Source organism: Doryrhamphus excisus, linkage group LG17 (genome assembly GCF_037039965.1).
Source record: "Doryrhamphus excisus strain RoL-2023G ecotype Guam linkage group LG17, RoL_Dexc_Guam_v1.1, whole genome shotgun sequence".
Taxonomy (NCBI): domain Eukaryota; kingdom Metazoa; phylum Chordata; class Actinopteri; order Syngnathiformes; family Syngnathidae; genus Doryrhamphus; species Doryrhamphus excisus.
Window position 1 is genome coordinate 14,365,144 of NC_136373.1, and position 23,804 is coordinate 14,388,947.

At 40.0% G+C, this 23,804-nt stretch overlaps 2 protein-coding genes across 2 annotated transcripts; both read right to left on the reverse strand.

Moving 5' to 3' along the window:
• Nucleotides 1-1,265: 1,265 nt before the first annotated feature.
• Nucleotides 1,266-10,561, reverse strand: cyp21a2 (cytochrome P450, family 21, subfamily A, polypeptide 2). The gene is made up of 12 exons (XM_058084723.2): nucleotides 10,423-10,561; nucleotides 8,873-9,064; nucleotides 8,712-8,801; nucleotides 8,481-8,635; nucleotides 6,214-6,309; nucleotides 5,929-6,039; nucleotides 5,749-5,835; nucleotides 3,926-3,997; nucleotides 3,747-3,860; nucleotides 3,519-3,685; nucleotides 1,964-2,067; nucleotides 1,266-1,890 (listed from the first exon to the last, which is right to left on the reverse strand). Exons 1-12 carry the CDS (start codon nucleotides 10,553-10,555, stop codon nucleotides 1,637-1,639), a joined length of 1,575 nt encoding a protein of 524 aa, XP_057940706.2. The 5' UTR covers nucleotides 10,556-10,561; the 3' UTR covers nucleotides 1,266-1,636.
• An 8-nt stretch (nucleotides 10,562-10,569) lies between these two features.
• On the reverse strand, nucleotides 10,570-17,825 carry tnxba (tenascin XBa). Its single transcript, XM_078798028.1, has 15 exons — nucleotides 16,343-17,825; nucleotides 16,128-16,259; nucleotides 14,150-16,051; nucleotides 13,541-14,017; nucleotides 13,336-13,458; nucleotides 13,115-13,258; nucleotides 12,882-13,001; nucleotides 12,657-12,812; nucleotides 12,482-12,594; nucleotides 12,267-12,399; nucleotides 12,044-12,195; nucleotides 11,879-11,975; nucleotides 11,496-11,657; nucleotides 11,246-11,409; nucleotides 10,570-11,164 (listed from the first exon to the last, which is right to left on the reverse strand). The coding sequence occupies exons 1-15, from the start codon at nucleotides 17,823-17,825 to the stop codon at nucleotides 11,066-11,068; spliced, it is 5,457 nt and encodes a 1,818-aa protein (XP_078654154.1). The 3' UTR covers nucleotides 10,570-11,065.
• Nucleotides 17,826-23,804: the final 5,979 nt, after the last annotated feature.

Here is a 23,804-nt window from a genome sequence, read left to right on the forward strand (position 1 = left end):
TCTTCGATGTACAACTAATACTAATACTCAAATTTTATGTAAAAGAATATCAATTTGGGAACTTTGGGCACTATTTAAAAAAATACAGTCAGCAAGCATATTTTTGTATTACTATTTTTCTTTATTATTAGCACATTAGCTCTTAAACTCGCCCACAAACATTAATCAAATACAAAATGTGAGAGAGTGAGACCTCTCACACTAACATGTTTTTGTTTATTTGTGTCAGCACAAAATAATATTTGTTAATTTACGATACTGGTTTTAAATTCTCAATGTTTGTTAGTAAAAAGGCCTATTTAATAACATTCAGAAAGGATTATTATCAAATAATTCACTCAATGCACCTTTCCTTTATGAAATGTTCAAATAAAAATACCTAAGACACAGGGCAAAGTCATTTCATTCATTTCTCTTTTAAAAGACATATACATTAATCATTATATTACAGTAAATATTATTTTATTACAATACCCTAATTATTTCCACAGTTTTTGAATGTTTAATGCGATTTGTCCTACTTTTTTGACAGTCATTGAACGCACCGACGCACCGTTCTCCGATGCAAAGAGGGCTGAATGGATGTATTTGGATGTATTTTGCCTCTTTTTCCTTCACCACATACTTGCTCCCGAATGCTGATACTATGTGGGGATACATAAAGGTAAGATTTGATGACTTTCAGTACTAATGTGCATAATTGTAGTAGTTCGATGCTAAATCGCTAACGCTAGCAAACAGTGGAGCAGCTGGAAGTCCAATTAAGCTAGCAGTTCAATGCAAAAATCAGCAGAAAGATGTAAAAATATTAAAAAATACTGGTTAGTTGGGCCACTCTTATGCCAATGTAGCACTGTATATGACAATAAAAACAATACCTGCACTGCTCCAGTATCTGGCAGGCCATTTAATCCATGATAAATCTACGGTATTAAGTAATCTACACAAAACTACGGTAGGCGGCGAGGGTCAAAAAGGAGGAGCAGATGTTACTTGGTGCATCAAAAAAATTGCAATAGGCACAATCTTTTCGTCCTGTACGCCCTCATCAATAAGTTGCTCTAACTTAGAACCATTCAAAGAACCACTCAGTTATTTTACAAATTTCCTTCTTAATATGGCTCTGATATTCCCTCATATAATCATTTTACACGCAATTACTTATTATTATTCGCTATCATGGTGTAATGTTGTCGTCTTTCCACACGGTGTCACTATTTCTCCTAATACAAATATCATCAGTCTGAAACTTTTACATTGGAGTAATTTATTCATTTTCTATGCTGCTTAATCACATAGGAGTCATTTTCCTGGTTATGTATTCATGTGTGATGTTGGATCATTGTCTAACTGATGACATTCTCCAGTTGATACAAATGTAGACTTTATAAGAAGATACAGTACGGCCATGGTGGTTGGAGATGTATGTGACCCCCAAAAAAGGAAGATATTTAATGGTAATTGTACAAAGTTTAAATATTAAATTCCGTTTAAAAAACAAACAAATGTAAAGTAAGTTCAGTATATGTCCACTGGGTGGCGCTGCCAAACTGATCTGTATTTGATCTGACATTGTGAGGACAAAGAAGCACAGAATATGTCCTTGCACGTTTCCTAATGATAACATGAGCGACCATTAATGACTACTGACGAGCCGTGGCCGTGCAATAACTTTGTAGGATTTGACCTTGAGCACAACACTAGCCACGCCCCTCAAGTCTGGTTCACAGGCCTCGCTATCAGGAAGAACGAACTGGAAATCTCGGAGCAAATAGGCCGTGAAGAGAAACAACTCCATTTTGGCAACCGCCTCGCCCAGGCAAAGACGAGCACCCCCTCCAAAGGGGACCAGGTCTCGCGGGGAAGCTCCTCCTCCCTCCAGAAAACGTTCTGAAAGACAGAATAATTGAAGTATTGCTGTAGATGCAGTATGGAAGAGTACGCGGTATATAAAGTACTGTACCCGGTTTGAAGCTGTACGGCTCAGTCCAAACTGCAGGATCGTGGTGAGCACCAAAAAGATTAGGAATAATCACCGTGTTCTTGGGAATGTCATAACCTGCAATGCTAAGCATGTGAAAGAATAATATTACATCATAGTAGAAAGAATTTCAAGATCTTCTTAAAACACACTTAGTCCTGATTTCAAAACAGCACCAAACATGCTCCCTTCTTTGGTGGAGTTGCATCATCACCTCGTTGTGACTCTCGTGCAAGCAAACGTAAAAGATGTATCAATAAATATGTGGGAGCGAGAGGTCAGGTTGAAAAAATATAAATACGTCTTTGTTCCTTGGTTGAATATCAGTCAAAAAATTTACATATTGAAGCAATTAAATTTTTTTTTTAGCATAAACTAAGCAAGAATATCAGTCAAAAAATTTACATATTGAAGCAATTTTTAATTTTTTTTGCATAAACTAAGCAAGAATATGAGTCAAAAATTTACATATTGAAGCAATTTTTTAATTTTTTTTGCATAAACTAAGCATTTTCAAGCATGATAATGGCTAAAATTCATAAAATAAGGCATTCAGGAGATGCGTTCAAAGACGCTATGAATGGTATATTAGTCTTTTATTGCAGGTTTGAATGATCTCACAACAGGCAAAATAATCCCTAATAAAATTTCTACACAGCTGCACGGCGGTTGAGTGCTTAGCGCGTAGAAATCACAGCTAGGAGACCAGGGTTCAATTCTCTGTGTGGAGTTTACATGTTGGGATGTTTGCATGTTCTCCCCGTGCATGCGTGGGTTTTCTCCGGGTACTCCGGTTTCCTCCCACATTCCAAAAAACATGCTAGGTTAATTGTCCATAGGTATGAATGTGAGTGTGATTGGTTGTTTGTCTATATGTGCCCTGTGATTGGCTGGCCATCAGTCCAGGGTGTACCCCGCCTTTTGCCCGAAGACAGCTGGGATAGGCTCCAGCACCCCTCGTGATCCTCGTGAGGATTAGCGGTAGAAAATAAATAAATGAATGAATGAAAATTTCTACGCTAACCCATGCCAGGCTAAAACTCAACTCTGAACCCGCAGGTCATCACTTCCTGTCCGCCTGCCTCTCAACTCCCCCTTTAAAGCAACACAAACAAACACGAGTCATGTTTATGTTGGGTAATACAAATGTAACGGTGACTATAGGGGTGTTATTTCATGTCTAGATGTCTCTAAAGTGGTTAAAAATACTTAGTAGGTTGCTCTTAATGACAAAAGTATTACATTTATTAATAAGGAATCCTACTGATATTCACTTATCAACCAAGTAACGGTGATAAAGGTGGAATTTCTGAATTATAACATTTAAATATAAAAATAACAAGTAAGAATGTAGTAAGAAAAACATGTGAAGTAAGAAAAACACGTTTTATAAAAACTTTTACCAGTTCAGTCTCCAAACTAATCACTATAAATTGACTGAGGTGACCTGAAATAAAAGTAAACTATTATAGAGTATTATTGTATAAGATTGTGCTTGTGTACTTAATAGTAGTGGTATGACTCTTGTGTTGCTGACCTGCTATCATGGATGGCCCTGTGTGGTACCGCCAGAGGAGCAACAGGCCTGAGTCGGAGCACCTCGTTGATGAGGGCACACAGAACGGGAAGATTGTGCCTCTCGCTGTATTTGGGGTAGCGACCTTCTGGTACAGTACACAGCTCCTCATAGACCCGAGTCTGGACCTATAGGTTCAAGCAGGAGACCATACCGTACTATACCATAATATTTTTATAGTCTGCTCACCTCTGGTCGGTGCAGGAGGAAAGCTATGGTCCAGTTAAGCCAGGCTGCTGTAGTCTCCGTTCCTCCAATGAGAAGGTCCACAGTGGCCATGTGGACATGAGTGTCTGTCAGAAGCTGATGAGCAACATTATCATTTATAAATGGCTCCCTTTTTAAGAATAAAGTGATGTATGGATTACCACTCCATTTTCTGTGTTGAGGCCCTGCAGGAAGTAGTTTGTGATGGTGTCCTCTGGTTTCTGGTCTTGGGACTGCACAAGACACAACACAACACCTGATAAGACAAACCAATTCCTTCTTTAGCTATTATTATACATTTATATTGGGGCTGTTAATCGATTAAAATATTTGATTGGCATTAATCGCAATTGTCCGTAGTTAACTCACAATTCATTGCAGATGGAAATAATTTTTTAATCTATAATTCATTCATTTTCTACCACTTATCCTCACGAGGGTCGCGGGGGGTGCTGGAGCCTATCCCAGCTGGCTTCGGGCGAGAGGCGGGGTATGCTGCCTGAGGGTGGAATCGAATTTGGGGCTCCTAGGTGCTAGGTCTGCGCGCTAACCACTTGTCCGCCGTTAAATATAGTCTCATTAAATGAGATGTTGTATGGACAATTTGGAGTCGTTAATTAACCTAGCATGTTTTTGGAATGTGGGAGGAAACCGGAGTACCCGGAGAAAACCCACGCATGCACGAGGGAAACATGCAAACTCCATACAGAGATGGCTGAGGGTGGAATTGAACTCAGGTCTCCTAGCTGTGAGGCCTGCGTGTTAATCACTCGATCACCGTGCAGCCTGCAATTTTTCATTCATTAATTTTCTACTGCTTATCCTCACGAGGGTCGCGGAGGGTGCTGGAGCCTATCCCAGATGTCTTCGAGCGAGAGGCGGGGTACACCCCGGACTGGTGGCCAGCCAATCACAGGGCACATATAGACAAACAACCATTCACACTCACATTCATTCCTATGGAGAATTTGGAGTCGCTAATTAACCTAGCATGTTTTTGGAATGTGGGAGGAAACCGGAGTACCCGGAGAAAACCCACGCATGCACGGGGAGAACATGCAAACTCCACACAGAGATGGCCGAGGGTGGAATTGAACCCTGGTCTCCTTGCTGTGAGGTCTGTGCGCTAACCACTCGTCTCTGTGCAGCCTTTATCTATAATAAGTATGGGAAATCTCTTTGTGGTAAACATTTTGACGTGCAACTACAACGATAATTACATCAAATTTTATGTAAAAGATTATCAATTTGGGAACTTTGGGTATTATTTAAAAAAAATACAGTCAACAAGCATATTTTTGTATTACTATTTTTCTTTATTATTAGCATATTAGCTCTTAAACTCTCCCACAAACGTTCAGCAAATAAAAAATGTGAGCGAGTGAGACCTCTCACACTAACATGTGTTTGTATATTTGTGTCAGCTCAAAATAAGATTTGTTTATTTATGATACTGGTTTTAAATTCTAAATGTTTGTTAGTAAAAAGGCCTATTTAGGAATATTCAGAAATGATTATTATTATTAAAGAATTGCCTAAATTAATCATTGTATTACAGTAAATATTATTTTATTCCAATACCCTAATTATTTCCACAGTTTTTGAATGTTTCTCCTATTTTTTTTGACAGTCATTGAATGCACCGACGCACCGTTCTCTCATACTTGCTCCCATACTTGCTCCCGAATACAATGTGGGAATACATGAAGGTAAGATTTGATGACTTTCAGTACTAATGTGCATCATTATGTAGTTCGATGCTAAACCGCTAATGCTAGCAAACACTGGACTTCAGATTGACAGCCCGTCAATAGCAGCCGGAACTCCAATTAAGCTAGCAGTTCAATGCAAAAATCAAAATGTGAGCGAGTGAGACCTCTCACACTAACATGTTTTTGTTTATTTGTGTCAGCTCAAAATAAGATTTATTTATTTATGATATGTTTTAAATTCTTTTAAATTGATATCGGTCGTGAATACTGACCTTGTAGTGTTTGAGATGTTTGCCTATGATGTCATCTCGCTTGGTCACCTCTCTCATGAGACGGGAAAAAACAGGGTTGGGTAATTTCTTGGAAAACACACACAACATATTATGTTCAATTGTTTGTTAGTGACTAACTTAACTAATAGCGGTTAATCAGTGAGGCTACTTTGTACTGACTCGGAGCAAAGGGAACGAATCCAGGGCTGAAATCCAAGCAGAGCCCCACAGAGCAACAATCTCATTCAGACAGTTGTGTAACTCTTGCAGCTCTGGAGAACTTTTGTCGTACTGAAAGAATAATACAATCTATATAAATACTGCATATCATAAGTGTCCTGCATGTCCTGCAATGAACTGTAGCTCTCCAACGCCGGCAGCACTCATGCAATCCCATATCATGACACCATGTTTGACACCGTGCATGACTGATTGGGAGCCAATCAGCTCCCAAATTATACTCACTTCTTTTCCAAAAGTCAATGTGGTGATCACATTACTGGCTGCGACTGTGAAGTCCTCAGACAGATCAACAGCAATGCCTTGGTAGCCCATCAGAACCTGCACATATGACACATAAATTTATTGCATAAAGGGCTGCACGTGGTGCAAGTGCAAGTGGTTAGCGCACAGACCTCACAGCTAGGAGACCCGAGTTCAATTCCACCCTCCGCCATCTCTGTGTGGAGTTTGCATGTTCTCCCCGTGCACGCGTGGGCTTTCTCCGGGTACTCCGGTTTCCTCCCACATTCCAAAAACATGCTAGGTTAATTGTCCATAGGTATGAATGTGAGTGTGAATGGTTGTTTGTCTATATGTGCCCTGTGATTGGCTGGCCACCAGTCCAGGGTGTACCCCGCCTCCCCCGCGACCGGTACAATGTGAATCATATACAATAATTCCTCATTTATTCCATTACTTGGGTCCAGACCCAACCATGATAAGTGATAAATTATTTAAAAACATTATTAGAGCCCTCTAGACACAATCTAACACCCCTATAGTCAGCTTCATATTCACACTACCCAGTATAGTAGTCATAATAAGAGCAAATAATCCATTGAAGACATAAATTTGACTTGTGTGTGTTGCTATAAATTAGTTTGGTGTTTATGTGTGTGTCTCACTGAACATTAGAGTAACGTTAATGACATTCCATGTCTTTGAATGCATCATTTCAATGCCTTTTATTTGTGTTTTAGCTCACATTTTTATGCTTGAAAATGCTTAATTTAGGTATAAAAATGAGTTTGGTGTTTATGTATGTGTCTCACTGAACATTAGAGTAACGTTAATGACATTCATTCCATGTCTTTGAATGCATCATTTCAATGCCTTATTTTAGCTCACTTAGCCATTGTTATGCTTGAAAATGCTTAATTTAGGTATAAAAACGAGTGTGGTGTTTGCGTGTGTCTCACCGAACATTAGAGTAACATTAATGACATTCAATGTCTTTGAATGCATCATTTCAATGCCTTATAGTTGTATTTTAGTTCATTTAGCCATTTTTATTCTTGAAAATGCTTAATTTAGGTATAAAAATGAGTTTGGTGTTTATGTGTGTGTCTCACCGAACATTAGAGTAACATTAATGACGTTCCATGTCTTTGAATGCATCATTTCAATGCCTTATTTTAGCTCACTTAGCCATTTTTATGCTTGAAAATGCTTAATTTAGGTATAAAAACGAGTGTGGTGTTTATGTATGTGTCTCACCGAACATTAGAGTAACATTAATGACATTCAATGTCTTTGAATGCATCATTTCAATGCCTTATAGTTGTATTTTAGTTCATTTAGCCATTTTTATTCTTGAAAATGCTTAATGTAGGTATAAAAATGAGTTTGGGGTTTATGTGTGTGTCTCACCGAACATTAGAGTAACATTAATGACATGCCATGTATTTGAATGCATCATTTCAATGCCTTATTTTAGCTCACTTAGCCATTTTTATTCTTGAAAATGCTTAATTTAGGTATAAATTTAGTTCAGTTTTTATGTGTGTGTCTCACCGAACATTAGAGTAACATTAATGACATTCCATGTCTTTGAATGCATCATTTCAATGCCTTATATTTGTATTTTAGCTCACTTAGCCATTTCTATTCTTTAAAATGCTTAATTTAGGTATAAAAACGAGTGTGGTGTTTATGTGTGTGTCTCACCGAACATTAGAGTAACATTAATGACATTCCATGTCTTTGAATGCATCATTTCAATGCCTTATATTTGTATTTTAGTTCATTTAGACATTTGTATTCTTGAAAATGATTAATTTAGGTATAAAAATGAGTTTGGTGTTTATGTATGTGTCTCACCAAATATTAGAGTAACATTAATGACATTCCATGTCTTTGAATGCATCATTTCAATGCCTTATTTTAGCTCACTTAGCCATTTTTATGCTTGAAAATGCTTAATTTAGGTATAAAAATGTAACATTTTCTGTTTAAAAAATAATAATAGGCTGTATTTACCGACTAAAAATGTTTTTAAATATAAAGCCGCAAAATGTGAAAGGAACGACTGTACTTAGTATCAGCTGTGGCTGTAGGCAACCTCCTGATGTAGGCTTTTTTTTATTGACTCCACAAGATGGCATTCAAAGTATAATGAGTGGTCAACACCCAGCAGCTTTTTTCTGTTGCTGTGGTAGACTGGATGTTGTTTACAGTGAACTCATCATCAGTATCAATTGCTTGCAGAATGGCTGTACTGTTGCAGTTACCTTGCAGAGATGCGCCGCCTGCTTTTCAATCACATCGTGTAAAGAGTACTGGCAGCATCGCAGCAAAGCACTGTGTACCAGACGCCGATGGGCCCTCCACTCGTCATTGTAGTCCCCCAGAGAGATGGAGCGCCCCCCACCAGACACCGTATCCCCTAATGGACGCAGAAGCGTCATAGCCTCACCGTAAATATATCTTTTTATGATTCAAAATATGTTTGACTGCTTCACCTGTGAATGAAATAGGCCTTCCGGCAAAGTCGGACCATTTCTTGACCAGTGCTTCCTTTATGACCTTACTGCTATTAAGAACAACCATGCCTGGAAGAACAAAACAAAACAAGACCTCGCTACACTTGCTATCTGCTGTAGCAAAAAGTCTTGTGCCTTACGAGTGTTTCCGCATTTAAGCTGGTAGATGTCTCCGTAGCGTTGTGCCAGGTTGGTGAGGTGGATGGGCAGATGGTCGTGGGTTAACTCCATCATGTTGCCGATAAGAAAGCGGCATGGAGGACTTGGGATGGAAGAAGATGACGAAGGTGGTGGAAGAAGCTGACAGAGGGTCTGCCATATGCCGGTAGGAGCTGTGTGACGGAAGAAGTGTTTTGCAGCATGACCATACATTATATAGCGACAAAACGTCTTGCCTCAACACTCCATTATTCATTATCGGCCTGATATTAGCATAAAAATGCGATACGGGTTGATATCAGTACCGGATATTTCCTGATCGTGAAAACCGATACAAAAAAAATGCTGTATACAACATTCATTCCACCACAGGATGTTACACTTATTGGTGTCGTCTGATTGGACAATATTGACATATAATTTTTTTGGGCCAAAAAGCCAATATCGGACATCCCTAAACATAACCTTGTCATAAAAGTAGGATATTTAGTCATAAAAGGAAGCATTAATGCATTCTAATATATCCAGTATATATGTAAATCTGAATAATAATGTTGCTGTCCAATGTATTTCCATGTATTTCTAATTTTAACTGTATTTTTTTGTACCCAGAAAAGCGAACAAAATTATATATATTTTTTAATTGGTTAAAAAAATGAGTTAAAAAAATATTTATCAATAAAATATATATAATATTTTTTATTATGTATTAATTATATTATTTTTTAAATATTAATTTTCCATACAGTATATTGCATAAAATAAAAATATATAGTTTTTTTCTTTTTAAATGTTTATTTATGTTATTTCTGTCGCAAACCTATCTTTGTGGCTTGGGTAAAAATGTAAAACTAACCTCTAAATATGGAGATGGATATTTTCTCTTTTTAGATTTAATTTGTTTCATGCTCAATAGTACCCAGAAAAGCGATAACAAAATTATATATATATTTTTTATTTGTTAAAAAATTAGTTTAAAAATATATTATATATATATATAATATATATTTTTATTTTGTATTACTTATATTATTTTTAAAATATTAATTTTCTGTACAGTATATTGCATAAAATTAAAATATATAGTTTTTTAAATGTTTATTTATGTTATTTCTGTCGCAAACCTATCTTTGTGGCTTGGGTAAAAATGTAAAAAAAACCCTCTAAATATGGAGATGGATACTTTTTCTTTTTAGATTTAATTTGTTTCATGCCCAATAGTTTCTGCAGTGCTTTTTTGTAGTTTTTGGGGGGGGAATAAAAGGGGGGGATAAAAAGAAAAAAACCTTAAAATAAAATGCATGTTTGATTAGATTTTGTGATACAGCAACTCTCATATTTCTTTGTATTTTGCATTTAAAAAAATATGTTTTTGCTCAAAATAACAAAAAAAATCAATGTTTTTTTAATTGTTCTTAACCTTTGTTTTAATCCAAAGATTTTGGGTTTTTTTGCAATAAAGGAAAAGGAAATCCCACCATTTAAAAATACATGCATTTCATTGGAAAGAGTTGATTATAATAACAATTACCTGGCTGTGTTTTTCCATTGGGGCATTGGGTGTTGTTGTCTCTGGCAGCCGATTTGTAGAAAACAAGTAATAGCGTTAGCATCAGAATGAGAAGTGCAGCTCCCACACCGAACGCCGCCGCCTGTATCGGCATCTTGTGTCCTTCTCTTCAGGAAGCTCCTCATTGCAACGAGCATCTCCTTTATAGTGATCTCATCCGTCGGAGTGTGTTTTTCCTTTCAAGGACATTGTGCAATAGGAATGCACGGGCGGGTCTGATAAACACGCGGTGTCTCGACGAAGGCCGTGATAACACATCCCAGCTGACATGACAGATAGCGATGATTTTTTTTTTCCTCACTTCGACACATTCTTTGTCCTTAACAGGATGAGTTTAATGCAAAACCAACCACAGCCAATTGATATCAACAGAGCGAGACAGTGCATATTTACAGTAGTAGTGATACGAGTCAAAACAACAGTGGGTGAGAAGTAGAACAGAATGTATCTCTGTAGTTCTCGACATGACCCCGTTGAGTCGGAACACACTTGCGGAGAGTCCTCAAAAAACAAACTGGTGAAAAATGGCCAGCAACAACATTTCATTAGGAGTTCTGGGAAGCTCATTCTTAGCTGGAAGTTGTTCAGGTCAAGGCTAAACCTCTTAGCCGTGTGTCGCAGGAGAGAACCTGGATGGTCTGAACTTCATCTCAGTGAAGGGAATGGAGGAGTCTTTACCTTTCCAGTCTATCCATACCACTCCCTACGGTGCAGAACATACATGACATGTCAGTGAGAAGAAACGTACAAAGACATGAAACATTCCGGTAGTCTTTCAGTGTACCTGATTGTTAGTGTTGATACCATAGAGTCCGTTGAGATTTGTTTTGTAGCAGTTTTTATACCACCAGCCTCCCATGTAGGCGCGAGAACAGTGGATCCCCAAAGAATCAGGGTCCTTATCCAAGGTTGAGAACGGACGACCGTTATGGTACCTCATGGAGTCACCTGTAGTCGGCAATCACAATGAAATATCTGCAAAGACATTCAGTTGATAGTCGAAGTAGACGTCGAAGCTAAAAAAAAAACCTCACCTGCTGTTCCTGTGTATCCGGAAACACTGAGGGCGTAATGGTTCTCCTCGGAGTCAATGGAGAAGTTGGTATAGTGGGCATACGCCGTGTCATTTCCCGATGTCAGGTCCACTCTTAAACTCACAGGGCCGATGCTGCTCAGGTTGTGTAGCAACTCATTTCCTGGTTGGGGTGGTAGGAGACCGAAAACAGTCATTCTCTCAAAGTCTACCTCGTATCCAAGTCTAAGTAGGAATGCCGAGACCTCCCTGTCTCCAAGGTTTGCCCACCCCTGTTTTAGTAGGTTTAGTTCCCATGGAGGAACTAAATTTGGACTCAAAAACCCAAGAAAATGCAACAAAACGGAGAGCTATGAAGCATACAAACGTATTCAAGAAATGTACCGAGCCAGAATTCTTCACTGAGGTTTCCAAAGCCACCTCTGTAGTCACTCCAGGTTCTGTAGAAATCAGTCCTTCCACTCATTCTTCTTTGGAACACCTACAAAAAAACCCCAAAACAACCAGTTAAAGTCTTTGAAATATTTTGTGTCATAGATTGGATCTCACCGTCCAACCGCCCCCATCAGTCTCCATGTCGCAGTAGACTCTCACGACCTGTCCATCCTTGCCCTGGGGGTAGATATCCACCTCCCCTGACTGAAGAGCTCCGTTCAGCAGCTCCTGAGAGCATTCGGTAGGGTACGGAAAACGCAGCTTTCCTGTGTGATAAGAAAAAAACCTAATCAGTACTATCAGAAAACGCAATCGCTAAATTTTGATTTTGTTTTACCTGTGATGAATTCAGTGGTGACAATAGATGTGTATTGTCCATCTTTCTCGCCTTGTACTAGAACATTGTAACGTGACATCGGTATCAACCCTGTCAGTTTATACTCTGCGATGGTGGACTCCAGGTGAAGCTCCTAATATAAGCATAAAAACACACAATTACATAAGAAGTTGTGTATGTTTGGGTTTGAAGTACTAATCATTATTATGGTTTACCTTTGCTACTTCTCCTACCACTTGGTAGATCAGTCTGTAACTGTGGTAAACGACAGTGGAACTTCTCCAAGTGATCAGTGCGGAACGAGCGCCCACTTCACTTGCTTTGACCACTTCAAGGGATACAGAAATGCATCAATATTAAGTTTTAATTCAGAAGAACTTGCCGACTCACCGTTTGCAGTGGTAAATGAAGTTGTAATGGCTGCACTCTGAAGGCTGTCCTTCTGGCTGAGTACTTTGACAGTGTACACGGTTCCTCTCTGCAGGCCTCTCAGTTGGTGCTCCACGGAGCTTCCAGACACCATCACCGTCACGGTTACATTCGGAGCTGCGGTGAAGGTATCAGTTACCTTCATTGATAATCGTTAGAGCCAATGTTTGAAGTTCAAACGCTCACTCTTGGAGGACTCGTAGCTTATGATGAAGCGGTCCACTTTCCCCAAGCTTGGTGTCCATTGCAGCACTGCTCTGGTATCTGTCACATTGATGGCCCGGAGATGGGTTGGAGGTGCGGGCACTGCAGAAGAGTCAGTACATCCGTCACTTTTGTTAGCTACCGTGGGTTCAGTGGGTTATAGCATACTGCAAAAAGTCTTGCCGTTCTAGAGGTGAGTGGACTTTATGGTGTACCTGTAGTGATAATAGACACAAGAGCGTCACTTTGGGTTTTTCCTTGTGTAGATGTAACAGTCACTATGTAGGATGATCCAGCGGACAACTTGGAAAGAACTGCATGATTCTGCTTGGAGTCCAAGCTCACCGAATGCGTTTCTCCTTTATGGACGACAGTTGAAATGCAATGTTTACTTTAAATAACTTAAGTAGTCGGGTCTAGTACTAATGTAACTGACCTGTGACAATGTGGGTGTATGTGACCGTGTAGCCTGTGATTATGCTCTTTGGTTTGGACCAAGACACCGTTATTGATGTTTCTGTTATTTTACTGAAAACCATATCTGTGGCCGCCTCAGGACCTACAGCAGGAAGATGAGAAGATTGGAACATTCATTGATTCTTGAGAAAATTATTTCTAGTTCGTATTTTGTTTTTGTTTACCTGTCGTTGTAATAACTCTGTGAATCTTGGATCGTCTGTCAGCAGAAGTGCCGTATATGTGCAGGACATAGCGTGTGCTAGCGCGAAGGTTACTGAATTCAACCGATCGCACATTTCCAGGGACCACCATCATGATCCGTTTGGTTTCTGCTTTACTTCTCGATGTAACAACTTTACCCGAAGAAGTTGTGATCTCCTTGTGCATCTGGACTTCCATTGTAGTCTTAGCTGATTGGACAACATCTCCTTCAAAAGCCTCCTCTTCAAACTCCTCAAAGTCCTCATCGCCTTCAGTTCTCGGCTCTCTTCTGATCACAGTGAAGTTCTTGAACATTCCTTGTGGTGCCGACCACGTGATAATGAAGCTATGGGAGGAGATGTTCATAACCTTCACTGAACCTAATCCTCCTGTCTTTCTGGTACTGGTCACAGAGCCGCCATTGGTAGTTGTCTGGCTCTGGGAAGCCCTAGCTTCATCTACAACAGTTGCATTTCTCAGACTGATTCTCCCTTTGACGGTCTTGATGGCATTTGTGTGTGTGCCATCAACGGAGTGCACGCTTACGGCATCTCTGCTTTGTCCCGTTGTGTCATCCACAGAGCGTACACTTTCTGTATCCATTCCTTGTACAGTCTTGCCATCAGCAGACACAGTAATGGTGTCGCTCCCTTTTCCAGTCTTGCTAGTATCTGTTTTTCGGTTGTCAGCAGAGTTCACAGTTGTAGTACGCATACCTTCACCGGTCTTACCATCAACAGAATGCGTCGTTATAGTATCCCTTCCTTTTCCGATTTTTGCATCAACAGAGTGCATCGTCACGTCTCTACCCTGTCCAGTCTTGCTAGTATCTGTTTTTCGGTTGTCAGCAGAGTTCACAGTTGTAGTACGCATACCTTCACCGGTCTTACCATCAACAGTGTGCAGCGTTACGGTATCAGACCCTTTTCCTGCCTTGACAGTCATTGTAGTTTGTATGCCTTGCTCAGTCCTGCCATCAACAGAGTGCGAAGTCACAGTATCCTTTCCTTTTCCGATTTTTGCATCAACAGGGTGCATCGTCACGTCTCTACCCTGTCCAATCTTGCTAGTATCTGTTTTTCGGTTGTCAGCAGAGTTCACAGTTGTAGTACGCATACCTTCACTGGTCTTACCATCAACAGTGTGCAGCGTTACGGTATCAGACCCTTTTCCTGCCTTGACAGTCGTTGTAGTTTGTATGCCTTGCTCAGTCCTGCCATCAACAGAGTGTGTCGTTATAGTATCCCTTCCTTTTCCGATTTTTGCATCAACAGAGTGCATCGTCACGTCTCTCCCCAGTCCAGTCTTGCTAGCATCTGTATTTCTGTCATTCACAGAATGCAAAGTTGTAGTGTCTCTATTTTGTTCAGTTTTTCCATCAGCAGTGTTCACAGTGACTGTGTTTCGCCCTTTTCCGGTCTTACCATCACCCAAGTGCACAGTTACGGTATCTTTCCCTTTATGGATCTTCCCATCTACAGGTTGCACACTTCCGGTCTTGCTATCAGCAGAATGCACTGTTGTTATATCTCTCCCTTTACCAGTCTCATCTTCATCAACAGAGTGAATAGTTGTGGTGTGTCTACTTTTTCCAGTTTTACCATCAACAGATTGCACGGTGATGGCATCTTTGCCTTTTCCACTTCGGCTAGCATCTGTGTTTCTGCTATCAACAGAGTGCAAAGTTGTTGTTTGTCTCTCAGTCTTAGCATTAGCAGTTTGCATAGTTATAACTCTCCCTTTACCGGTCTTAGCATCAACAGTGTGCGCTGTTATGCTATCCCTCCCTTTTTCTGTCTTGATAGCATCAGTTGTAGTATTTCTGCCGTGTCCAGTCTTGCCATCCGTCGAGTGCTCAGATACTGCATCTACTTTGACCTTCTTGATGTGTTTCAAGACAGAATGTTGAGTAGCATTCTTTTCTAATAGTGTGGATTGCTCCGTGGTGTCTTTTCCAGCTCTGGTTTTGTTGGTTCCCATAATCCTGGTAAGAATTTTTCCAATTTTAGCTGTGTCATTTGACTTTGTTGTTGTTGCATCAGTCTGGGTTATGTTAGTTTGAGGTTCATCTTTCAGTTGGTCAGACTTGGAATAGGATTTAACCTTGCTTACTTCCTTGACAAGTTTCAGATCCGTTCTTTTAGGAGCCAGTCCTGCGGTTTTGCCTTTGCGGGCCTCTTCTTGTTTTCTTCCTCCGTGCTTTAACAAAGCTTGGCCAACAGTAGGAATGGTTGTCTTTGTGGTACCCTTTATTGTCATTTTCTTTCCAGAAGCATCAACGTTGACTTGTGCTTTTGCAAGAGCTAGTTTAGCTGTAACAGCTAGCTTTGATTTAGCGTCCGTCCCCTTGGAATCGGTCCCCTTCTTTTGCTCCTTCTTCTCGAGTTGTTCTGCAGTGCTGCTTCTTTCCTGTTCTTTGACTGTGCTACTTTCTTTGTTTACCTTCAGGGCTACTGTGTCCACTTTTACCTTAATTGTTCCCTTGGCTTCTTCTGAGAATACAAAGAGGAATGGTTGTTAGTAAAGACTGAATTCCTGATATACATAGTCACTCAAAGCATCACTTACTTTTACTACATTCAGCTCCTTGGGCACAAATACTGCAATCCGGACCCAGAAATCCTTCTTGGCAGACGCATTTTCCTTTCTGACATTCCCCATTGCCACTACAATCATTTGGACAATTTGCAGAACACGGACCTGGGCGACAAACACACAAGCGTTACACAATAACTATGGAAGACAGACTATCAAACATGTAGGACAAAACAAATTCAACGTACATTTTTCCTTTAGAGAGGACATCTCTCTCTCCAGACGAGCCAAGCGAACCTTCAACTCTGCCATCTCTGCCTCGCATCCACCAGCGCAGCCACCAGGCATTAAGCTGAACTTATGAGTCATGACTAAGGGAGCACCAGGTTTTAGGCTCACCTCATGCTCCTTGATGTGGCTGGATTCACAGTCATTAGCGATGACCACCTTAATAGGATGTGCAGGGGCAGTTTTTACTTTGTTGCTGCTGGGTGCCTTGGTGACAGGGACCTGATCTGCAGAGTCTGCGGTCGCGTACTTAACAGAAGTAGTCACCTTTGCAGGAATGGATTCATCGGTTTGGACAGTTGAGGTTGGTTTGACTTTGGAGTTGTTCATGTCACCGCCAGCGGGAGATTTGACTTCAGTGTGGTTAGCAAAAGTCGTAGCCTTATTGTTGACAGTTGCAGAATTACTGGATGTGGTAGTCTTTGTTGGGGTCGAGAGAGCAGCCTGGGCTGTAGGTGCAGGTTTGACTTTGGAGTTGTTCATGTCACCGGCAGTGGGAGATTTCACTGCAGCAGTCTGATTGACAGAGGGTGTGGGCTTATCTTTGACAACTGCAGAAATGATAGCTGTCGCGGCCTTGGCTAGGCTGCTCAGGGCAGTCTGGATTGTGGGGGGAGGATTGTCTTTGGAGTTTTTTACATCTAAGGAAGGAGACTTCCCCGCTAGAATCTTACTGGCAGATGGTTTGGTCGTATCTTTGATAACTGCAGAACCGTTGGGTGTGGCGACGGGCTGGACAGTGGGGACAGTCTTGTCTTTGGAATTCTTCATTTCACCGGCGGAGGGAGATTTTGTAACAACAGTTTCATTGACCGAGGCTGTCGGCTTGTTTTTGGTGCCGCTGGCCAATTTTGTGGATGTTGACTGAGTATTTTGAACTATGTTGGGGGCTGGCTTGACTTTGGCAATCTTCCCATTGCTGGTTGAAGGAGATTTCTCAGAAGTAGTCTGATTGACAGAAAGTTGGATTTTATCTTTGGTGGTTTTAGCACCGTTGACTGATGTAGACCTCGCGGATGCTAACTGATCATTCGCGGTTCCAGTGGACCCGGGGTTGTTCTTTGTAAGCTTCACATCGCTGGCTGGTGTGGATTTAGCTGAGCCTTTCTTACTCACCGATCCACTAGCTGTGGATGCCTTCACTGGTGTGGACATAGTGGTGACGTTCACAGTCTTGCTTCTTCCACTCGCTGTGGCGTTTATCACAGGGGGTTTTAGGTTGGGGAGAGGAGTGGGTAAAACTAACTGATTGATGTTGTTTGTCTTTAGGGTGGGGGTCCCGGTGGCTTTGGCTGGACCAGAGCCGGTTTTCGGTTTCAGACCGGTGAAAGCGCCGTTAGTTTTCGTCAAGTCATTTCCTGTGGAGTTTCTCTTCTGATTGCCGGGGGTTTGAAGCGAGGGAATTGGGGTGAGAAGGAGGAGAAGTCCCAGTGTAAACAGCATTTTCGCCAACGATTAGATGTATGTTACTCCTTAGATTATCAACTCCGTCTTCAATGTGAGTAGTGGTGAGCCAGCTTTAACCTACAAATAAGAAGAAATGATCAATTCATTGTCACTGAAAGTAACACATATGTTTATTCTATGTATTCTCTTGTGTTAGCTTTCTGGTATCATCTCTTATGTTAACGGGTCGGTTTTGACCCATGTATTAAATTAGCTATAAAATACACTAAAAACAATAAGTTACCATCAAATTTGCTTCTCATGTCTTGGTTACCTTCTTAGGCTTCCTCATCCATGAAAATATTGGTTTTAATACTTTTGGTGTGGGCATGTAGGCCTTTTTTTTGTCACTATACCCCTCAATTTTAATTTCCAAAAATGGTCAAATGAACCTCAAAAGAATCATATTAATAAATTGAAGGTCTTTTGTTACATGGCTATTACTCAGTGCTATAGAACATATCTCTTAAATCTATTAGTTTTATTTATTTTCTCATTTTAGTATTAATCACTAAAGAAACATCTATGGCAGGGGTCAGGAACCTTTTTGGCTAAGAGAGCCATGAAGGCCAGATATTTTAAAATGTGTATCTGTGAGAGCCATATACATTTTTTTAAAACATTGAATGCAATAAAATGTGTGCATTTTTATGTAAGACCAACAGTTTTAGATAATGGGCTCTAATTACGTAGACCAGGCACACTACCCCACGCCAACGGAGTGTGGCCAGCACACTTTCGTGAGTAGCGCAGTGTCTAATAATAAATCAAATACTTGTTGCCATTAATACAACTTCTGCTGCTGCATAGTTTTGCACCGTACTCCGTAGACGTATTTCATTCTTTTGGCCATCTTCGTCAGAAGGCTTGGTTCTGCAGCTTTAGCTATTTGACGAAAGGAGGAAAGTTTACATTTACATGTTTTTTTGACATCTCAATGACCGAGGTAGACTACAGCATTACCCAGTAATAATCAAGTTTTGGTGTTTGACCTGGAAAATATCATCAGGAAAGATAGATATGGTTGGCCGTATTGCAGCAGAATATAGATGGACGAATTAAAATGCATAAGAAAGTTGTTGATTGTCATTTCTGTGATGGTTTACTTAAAATGTTAGCAAAAATAAATTTTTATTGTGGTAAGAAATGCTTGAGAGCCAGATACAGTCATCAAAAGAGCCCTACCTGGCTCCCGAGCCATAGGTTCCCTACCTCTGATCTATGGTGTTCGGGTCAATTTTGACTCATACATATTAATGTCAAGAAAAGGTAGAAAAAAGTTATTGTTTTCAGTTACAGAACTTTAGTATGAACTGAAATCAAAAAGCAAACAGGTCCAGATCTTGGTTCACTGTACTTGTTGCCATTCTTTCTATGATCCAAATAGTAAATGTGAAATCAGCCAATCAAATGAGTGAATTCCCCTCACATGTCTGGACATTGTTTTTCTGCTGGTATACTGGAAAAGCGGTAAGCAAAAATCTTACATAATGAGAAAAGGACCTAGTTGTCATTGTGTTGGCTAATTGTACACTTATGATTTCAGTTTTGGCTCACAATATTGCTTTATAGTCATATTATTATAACCGACCCTAACAATACAGTGGTCATAATTTCAAGCAGACCATTTTAAAATGTAGTAAAAAATATTTTTTGGGTTTTATTTTGTTGAAATAGAGTTTCCTGATGAAGTCAAAAAGCCTTTATGCAATAAACAAATATTATGTGATTCTTTTTATGCATTAAAATGTTAAAAGGGTCGGTGCCGACCCTAACACAAGAGGAGGGATACATAGGTTTTAAATAATCTGAATACTAGGGTTTGACCATGACCGATCAGATTATACCATTTTAAAGTTAACCTAAACCACATTTCAGTTGACAAAATGTGCCAGTGTTCCAAACCGTGACCCATAATAGTTGATTCATCCGCTTTCCCGATCCTACTGAGATGGTTTTGAACAGGAAGGGACAAGGTGAGGTCTGACGGTGAAACCGAGTGGAGCGCTAACAGTGGGGGACTGTATAGAACTGTGGGACATTGTATGTCTTTTACTCCGCAGATGCTTACATAAGCCCAAGATTCTCTAACTATAATAAGACTCACAGAAAAAAAATGTCAAATCGTTGAATGGAATCTGTAGAAAATGAAAGAACAGGTAAACCACATTGAGATGAATGCTGACCTACATTTCTGAACCCAGCAGTTTGGACTTCGTTTATTCCTATTAATTGGCGGCATTGCAGGGGAGGCCATTTTTTAATCAAATTGATATTCCACTATTACTGTATACTAAATCATATGTATGGTATAGGACCCAACCCAATACAATTACTGGTACACCTTTACAGTTAAAACAGCAATAATTAATTAAAAATAATAGCCAAAAGACATCACTATAAATTAACATAACTTAATAATTTCATTAAAAAAATGGTTCACTTACCCACTAAATGATTTTGATGTTTTATCTCAGTTTGGTTTCCTCCATCTGATTGGAAAATCTTCCATAGGGGAGGTGAGAGGAGAAAGGAGAAAGGAGGCGAGGGATAAAGTTTGCTCCTACTTAAGGGACCACCACCCCGCTCCCCAACTCCACCCCCAGTGGTCCCACTCTCAACCACCACTGAAAACATTTCATTCATTCATTTTCTACCGCTTTTCCTCACGAGGGTCGCGGGGGGGGGGGGGGGGTGCTGGAGCCTATCCCAGCTGTCTTCGGGCGAGAGGCGGGGTACACCCTGGACAGGTCGCCTGCCAATCACAGGGCACATATAGACAAACAACCATTCACACTCACATTCATACCTATGGACAATTTGGAGTCGCTAATTAACCTAGCATGTTTTTGGAATATGGGAGGAAACCGGAGTACTTGGAGAAAACCCACGCATGCACAGTGGATTTGAACCCTGGTCTCCTAGCTGTGGGGTCTGCGTGCTAACCACTCGGCCGCCATGCCGCCCTGTAAACATTTCAATGAGACAAAAAAAAATGTATACAATTCAATTGACTTTATACGCGTCCGCCAATCACTTTAGATTACCGTTTCATACAATTTTCAGTATTTTGTTTTTACTTTAAATTTCCTGTACAACAAAGCTAATTATTTCTTACATATAAGCCGACAAACACAAACATTGATTGAATAACAGTTGGGTCCGAGAATCATGATTCAGCTGGAATACATAACATAACACTGCAGGTATTGAGCGCTCGCTCAAGGAGACGGGGAACCGCTCGCTATATGAATCGGTCGTTTGTTGGCATTAATGAGATGTAACTACGCCGCAGGTTATGTAAGAGACTAAACATCCAGACGATTTTAAGGAATGTTCTGTGGCGGGCCCTGCAAGTCGGACCAAAATGGCCACCCACCGTTCCTTACTTTTGTAAACCACATGAAGACAGGTCAACCGAGGTTTGCAGCAAACGGGTATGAGTGACATTTTGCAGAGGAGCAACAGATTCAACCACTGAGTGTTGTATTTATTAATGTAACAGGAGGCAACATATTGATTCAAAATATGGTGAAATGCATGCTTTAAGACTGAAAGGCAGAATTTTATTTATTTATTTTTTCCATATGAATCTTATCCTGTACTGTGAAATCGATAAATTAATGTTTTTGATTTAAAGTATACTGTAATACAACATAAAATAACATAACTGTTTAAATGAGGGCTGCACGGTAGTCGAGTGGTTAGCGAGCAGACCTCACAGCTCGTAGACCCGAGTTCAACTCCACCCTCGGTCATCTCTGTGTCGAATTTGTATGTCTGCGATTAATCGTGTTAACTATGGGGAAATTAATCACAATTAATTATTTTAATCTATTGACTAATTTCTGTGTTAATTTTTTTATTGTTTTTTTTTTTAACATACGGCTGCGCGGCGTGTGAGTGGTCTCACAGCTAGGAGACCCGAGTTCAATTCCAAACAAAAGGTTTGCATGTTCTCCCCGTGCATGCGTGGGTGAAATTAATCAAAATTAATTATTTTAATCTATTGACTAATTTGTATATATTTTTTTTTAGTTTTTTTGTTTTTTTTTAAATACGGCTGCATGGCGTATGAGTTGTCTCACAGCTAGGAGACCCGAGTTCAATTCCACCCTTGGCCATCTCTGTGTGGAGTTTGCATGTTCTCCCCGTGCATGCGTGGGTTTTCTCCGGGTACTCCAGTTTCCTCCCATATTAAAACATGCTAGGTTAATTAGCGACTCCAAATTGTCCATAGGTATGAATGTGAGTGTGAATGGTTGTTTGTCTATGTGCCCTGTGATTGGCTGGCCACCAGTCCACGGTGTACCCCGCCTCTCGCCCGAAGACAGCTGGGATAGGCTCCAGCACCCCCCTGCGACCCTCGTGAGGATAAGCAGTAGAAAATTGAATGAATGAATGAACTATTTAAATGGATAAAAGGATAATTCCCTATTTTTTAAGTAAAGTAAGCAAGTAAATCAAAAACATAATAAAAAGTGGCCATGATGTACACACTGATCACACACTATAACAATTCAATGGCTCCCTCATCATTGGTGTCTCCACCAAGTGGTCATATTGAGCATCACCAATTGCCCCACTCCCCTCCGTCCATCCTGTCAAACAGCTGACCCTGCTGTGGCCTTTTTGAGAGGCCGACTGTAAAAAACCACCTTAAGGAACTCAGGTTACTGCCCACCTGACAAAACATGAGCATCTTCGTCTCACACTTGCTTTTTAGGCATATTTAATGTGTGTTATTGACACTAAAATGCCTGTGGCAAACCAAAGATCAGGCACAATGTAAGTCAGTGTTTGAGTGCAGACTATCTTGTTCAAGTATCCTTGTCACTTTGGAAAAGCTGGTGGTCTCACTTTACAATAATGCACATACAGTAAAATACAGTAGTTACTGAGGAACTAATTACTAAGGCACATACAGTACATTTAGACTAGTTACTGAGGAACTAATTACTAAGGCACATAGAGTACATTTAGACTAGTTACTGAGGAACTAATGATTAAGGCACATACAGTACATTTAGACTAGTTACTGAGGAACTAATTACTAAGGCACATAGAGTACATTTAGAGTAGTTACTGATGAACTAATGACTAAGGCACATGCAGTACATTTACAGTAGTTACCGTGGAACTAATGACTAAGGCACATACATGTAGAGTAGTTACTGATGAACTAATGATGGCCAAATGACTTAGGTACATACATACATTTAGAGTAGTTACTGAGGAATTAATGATGAACTAATGACTGAGGTGCATACATTTGAGTAGTTACTGAGGAACTAATGTCTAAGGCGCATATATTTAGAGTAGTTACTAAGGAACTAATGAGGAACTAATAACTAAGTCACATACATTTAGAGTAGTTACTGAGGAATTAATGATGAACTAATGACTAAGGTGCATACATTTGAGTAGTTACTGAGGAACTAATGTCTAAGGCGCATATATTTAGAGTAGTTACTAAGGAACTAATGAGGAACTAATAACTAAGTCACATACATTTAGAGTAGTTACTGAGGAACTAATGACTAAGGCACATAGAGTACATTTAGAGTAGTTACTGATGAACTAATGACTAAGGCACATGCAGTACATTTACAGTAGTTACCGTGGAACTAATGACTAAGGCACATACATGTAGAGTAGTTACTGATGAACTAATGATGGCCAAATGACTTAGGTACATACATACATTTAGAGTAGTTACTGAGGAATTAATGATGAACTAATGACTGAGGTGCATACATTTGAGTAGTTACTGAGGAACTAATGTCTAAGGCGCATATATTTAGAGTAGTTACTAAGGAACTAATGAGGAACTAATAACTAAGTCACATACATTTAGAGTAGTTACTGAGGAATTAATGATGAACTAATGACTAAGGTGCATACATTTGAGTAGTTACTGAGGAACTAATGTCTAAGGCGCATATATTTATAGTAGTTACTAAGGAACTAATGAGG

Excerpts from the sequence above, each read along its gene's own strand:
- cyp21a2 (XM_058084723.2), bottom strand. The coding sequence starts at position 10,555 with ATGCCGATACAGGCGGCGGCGTTCGGTGTGGGAGCTGCACTTCTCATT. Across the intron at positions 6,310-8,480 it reads AGGCGGCGCATCTCTGCAAG|GTTCTGATGGGCTACCAAGG; the intron begins GTAACTGCAACA and ends TCATATGTGCAG. Across the intron at positions 3,998-5,748 it reads AACATCTCAAACACTACAAG|TCCCAAGACCAGAAACCAGA; the intron begins GTCAGTATTCAC and ends TGTCTTGTGCAG.
- tnxba (XM_078798028.1), bottom strand. The coding sequence starts at position 17,825 with ATGCTGTTTACACTGGGACTTCTCCTCCTTCTCACCCCAATTCCCTCG. Across the intron at positions 12,400-12,481 it reads TGGTAGGAGAAGTAGCAAAG|GAGCTTCACCTGGAGTCCAC; the intron begins GTAAACCATAAT and ends TGCTTATATTAG. Across the intron at positions 11,976-12,043 it reads CTGATGGGGGCGGTTGGACG|GTGTTCCAAAGAAGAATGAG; the intron begins GTGAGATCCAAT and ends GTTTTTTTGTAG.